The sequence below is a fragment of the Hyperoodon ampullatus genome, assembly GCF_949752795.1.
Source record: "Hyperoodon ampullatus genome assembly, chromosome: 9".
In the NCBI taxonomy this organism is placed as follows: Eukaryota; Metazoa; Chordata; class Mammalia; order Artiodactyla; family Ziphiidae; genus Hyperoodon; species Hyperoodon ampullatus.
Window position 1 is genome coordinate 96,880,024 of NC_136922.1, and position 4,327 is coordinate 96,884,350.

Here is a 4,327-nt window from a genome sequence, read left to right on the forward strand (position 1 = left end):
GTTTCCCTCATCCCAGAGTCCTCCTTGGAATCAGCTTGTCTTCCTCCCTGTCCTCAGAAGCTGTTTCCTTATCACCCATAAGTCATGAATCCACAGAGTGGCCAAACATAGTAGAACTGATACAAGACTCCAGGAAAAGGAAAGCTGCAGGTGTGTTTGTACGGGATTGGGGGGTGGTGACCCTCCACCCTCACCTACACACCCCCTCCCTCTCCTCGGGAGGTATAAAGGCTCTCCATCAGCCACTCAACTACACTTCTCCACCATGAATCTACTGCTGATTGTTGCCTTTGTGGGAGCTGCTGGTGAGTCCCATGCGTTGCTTTGGGCCCCATGTGCCCCTGTCCTGGCAGAGATACATGCTCCACCATTCCTGTTACCTTTCCTGTTCTACCTGTGCTCTGAGACCCTACCTTCCCTGTCCAGCACCCCTCCTTCCCACTCTGGGGGTCTCTTTAAGCCACATTCTCTCACCTTCTGCCGGACTCCACTCCCATCCCCCTCATCCATCAATTTCGGGGCTTTGTTGGGAGAGGCGAGAAAGGGAGACCAAGTGGAGACGGTTTGTGAAATGAGCCAGGACTTGAGGCTCTAGGATAGCTCCATGGTAGCTGTTCCTAACCTCGGATGCACCTGGGGAGGTGGAAAGATGACTCATTCCAGTCCTATTAATTGGCCTGGGGTGTGGCCCATGCATTGACCTTTTAAGCTTCCCAGGTAGTTTTCAGATGCCCGGATGTAAAGCCACAGCCGCAAATCACTGTTCTATTGGCCAATAACCATAACTACCTTTGTCCTGCGCAGTGGGTCCCCGGCCTCACTGCGCAGATGTGAGCTATGGGAGGAGCTGGGTACAGCCAGAGTTTCGCAGTCAGATCTTCCTACTTAGGCCATCCCATCATGACAAGCCGGGGCTGAAATTGCAGTGGGGAGTAGACTGGTCATGAGTAAGAGAGAGAAAGAAGCGTTCAGTGGGTGAGAGGACCCCATTCAGACCCTATCGCACTGAATGCACTATGAGGGGGGTTTCTTGTCCTTGGCCCCAGGGGAGGTCTGGGCCCGAGCCCCTGCAGGGTCCCTAGCTCTGTGCCCTGCAGGCACACAGAGCAACTCGGGAGAACTACCTCCTGTGAGACAAGCCGGGGATGCTCCCTCGTGGCGCCCCTCTCATCACTGTGCTCCTTCAGGAATCCTAATTAGCAAGGTCCAGCCACGGGGCTCTGGGCTCCACCCCCAACCCTCCTGTTGAACTGGCTTCTCCCTTCCTGTCTCAAGTTGCTTTTCCCATGGACGATGATGACAAGATCATAGGGGGCTACACCTGTGCGGAGAATTCCGTCCCCTACCAGGTGTCCCTGAACTCTGGCTACCACTTCTGCGGGGGCTCCCTCATCAGTGACCAGTGGGTGGTGTCCGCGGCTCACTGCTACAAGTCGTAAGTGCTGGGCCCCTGACTACAAAGCCCACCACCCAGGGCCCTCTGGAGGAGCTGGGGTCTGTGTAGGGGTTGCTGAACTCGGGAACGATGATGGGGAAGAGAAGAAGTTGACGAAGGCAGCTGACTCGCAGGAGCTGCGGGTAAAGAGGGGCACCTGATAGGAAGCCGCTGACACCCCAAATCAATAGATCAAACAGCAAGGGCTGCGGGTCATAAAAGCAGGGACGGACCATTTTGCGGTAGGAATGGCCAGCTTGAAAAGCAGGCAAGGACCTCACACCAAGTCACCTTTGCCAGTTAGCTACAGGTTAAAACCACCTGAGATATGTTAAAAAAACAAAAACGAAAACAGTTGCCTAGTTCCTATTTGACTCAGAATTTTTAAGAAGAGAGTCTGAGTATTGGTGAGTTTTTAACTGCCTCTGGCAGTTCTACTCTCTGGGCAGAGCTGAGAATCACTGCCAAGACCAAGGGTTTTCAAACCTGAGTGCGCATAAGAATCACCGGGAGAGCCTGTTAAAACACAGATTGCTGGGTCCCACCCCCAGGGTTTCTGATGCAGTAGGTCTGGGGTGGGAACTGAGAATGAGTTCCCAGCTGAGGCTGATGCTGCAGGTCCCGGGGCTGCACTTTGGGAAGCGCTGCATTAGATCATACGGGATGATAGCCCTTAGCAGAGCGAGAACGGAGGGAGGAGAAGTCACCGCGTGTAGCTCGCAAGGTTGCTGAGGATGAAGGATGCCCGGGAGATTCGAAGTGGCTCGGTTGCACCCACGGCACTGAATGCATGAGAGGCATGGGAAAGGCGGCTGGAAAAGCAAATGGAGGAGCATCCCCACCGGGACCCCTTCACGGCCTCCCCGACCCACTGCCCCTCTACTGCCCTGTGACATTCCCACACCACCACCTGCGAGCGGGGAAAACCCTGGGGGACGCAGGGATGTGAGCAAAAGGCCTTTACTGTGCTTTGCCCGCAATAGCCGCATCCAGGTGAGGCTGGGAGAGCACAACATCGACGTCCTGGAGGGCCGTGAGCAGTTCATCGACGCGGCCAAGATCATCCACCACCCCAACTCCAGCAGCTGGACTCTGGACAATGACATCTTGCTGATCAAACTCGCCTCGCCTGCGGTCATTGATGCCCGGGTGTCCACCTTAGCTCTGCCCAGCGCCTGTGCCCCCGCGGGCACCCAGTGCCTCATCTCTGGCTGGGGCAACACCCTGAGCTCTGGAGGTGAGTGGGACCCTCACGACTTCACCCTCCAACCTACCCACATTGCCCAGAACTGAGCATCCCCTGAGCTGGGACCCCTTTGCTTCCAGTCTGCAAATTCACATCAAGTGCCTACTACATGAAGGGCTCTCTGCTGGGTACCAGAGAGACGCAAAGTGTCAAGGAGTTGAGCCCGAGAATCAAAAGACAGGACAGATGTAGCCTGTGCTATTAGCACCTCTAGGGAGGGGTCTGCAGTGACCTTTCTGGGAGTTGAAACCCATCATTTCTTGGAGGCCTCTCCTGGCCGCCCTCAGGGCTCAGCACTGGGTTGCCATCCCGTCGTGGCCTGACCCACATTTTCCTTTCCTTGATCTCTTCCTTCCCCTCAAAGTCAACTACCCCGAGCTGCTGCAGTGCCTGGACACCCCACTGCTGAGTCAGGCCGACTGTGAAGCCTCGTACCCTGGACAGATCACTGACAACATGGTCTGCGCCGGCTTCCTCGAGGGAGGCAGTGATTCCTGCCAGGTGACTTGACCCTACCACTCTGAGACCCCTGCCCAGACACACAGGCCCCCTGGGAACAGGATTTGAATGCCCGGGGCTGTGGGGCTGGTAGAGGAGGTCCCTGGGTGGTGGTCCTGTGGAGAAACAAGGGAGGCTAGTGTGTGTGGCATCTCGTCACATTGTGGAGAGATGTGGAGCCACAGAGCCGACAGGAACGGGGTCTTGTAAGGTTCAGACTGTGTGTGGCTCTGGGTCCCCTTTCTTCTCTTTTTATAAACCTTGTCCCACCGCTTCCTCCCCAGGGGGACTCTGGCGGCCCTGTGGCCTGCAACGGAGAGCTCCAGGGCATTGTTTCCTGGGGCTCTGGCTGTGCCCAGAAGGGCAAGCCTGGGGTCTACACCAAGGTCTGCAACTATGTGGACTGGATTCAGCAGACCATCGCTGCCAACAGCTAAAGCCCCCGCCCCTCTGCCATCATTATGCTAATAAAGTGACTCCGCTCTAACTGCCCGGGTCTGTACCTGCTCCCTCCGGCCCCTTCACTCTGGGAAACATCTCGTCCCATCTGAGGTCAGACAGGGCTCCACCCCTTACAGATGAGCAGAGTGCCCCACTTCCCAAAATGTCTTCCATGGCCCACTGGTATAGCAGCATGTAAAGAGAAGGAATCCAGAAAATAATAATCAGGGGGAGGTTTTCTAGAGGAAACCTCATTTCAGAAAGGCTGCATTGGCCTTGGTACTTCTCTGGGTCTTGAGTGCAGTGCTGATGTGTGCACACGTAGGCATGGTCTGCAAGATCCCATACTTCCTCTCACTGGTACCCACACCTAGGGAAGCACCTGTGCCAATCACCTTGGCCTCTTCTGAGTCCCCTCCAAGCCCCAGCTTGTGTTCTCTCCTGGCAGCAGGAGACCCCATTGACCCCTATTTCCCAACGACCATCTCATGTGTCTGAGAAAGACAAGGGCTCCCTGGGTCTCCATCCCTCATGCTCCTGAGAAATCTGCCTTCTGTTCTTCCCATGTGATGGTACTGCCATGAATATGCCATACTGAGTACTTGATAGGCACTTTCAGATTTAGTTCCCTCTCCCCTCTGGGGTGGTTATTATTGCAGCAGTACAGACAAGGAAACAGAGGTTCAGAGAAGGTTATTAGTTTACCC

At 55.4% G+C, this 4,327-nt stretch overlaps 1 protein-coding gene across 1 annotated transcript; it reads left to right on the forward strand.

Annotated features, from left to right (window-relative positions):
* Window positions 1–205: 205 nt before the first annotated feature.
* On the forward strand, window positions 206–3,616 carry PRSS2 (serine protease 2; the record flags this gene model as incomplete). Its single annotated transcript, XM_079711486.1, has 5 exons — window positions 206–305; window positions 1,276–1,435; window positions 2,419–2,672; window positions 3,046–3,182; window positions 3,464–3,616. Exons 1-5 carry the CDS (start codon window positions 266–268, stop codon window positions 3,614–3,616), a joined length of 744 nt encoding a protein of 247 aa, XP_079567612.1. The 5' UTR covers window positions 206–265.
* Between the last annotated feature and the right edge of the window lie 711 nt (window positions 3,617–4,327).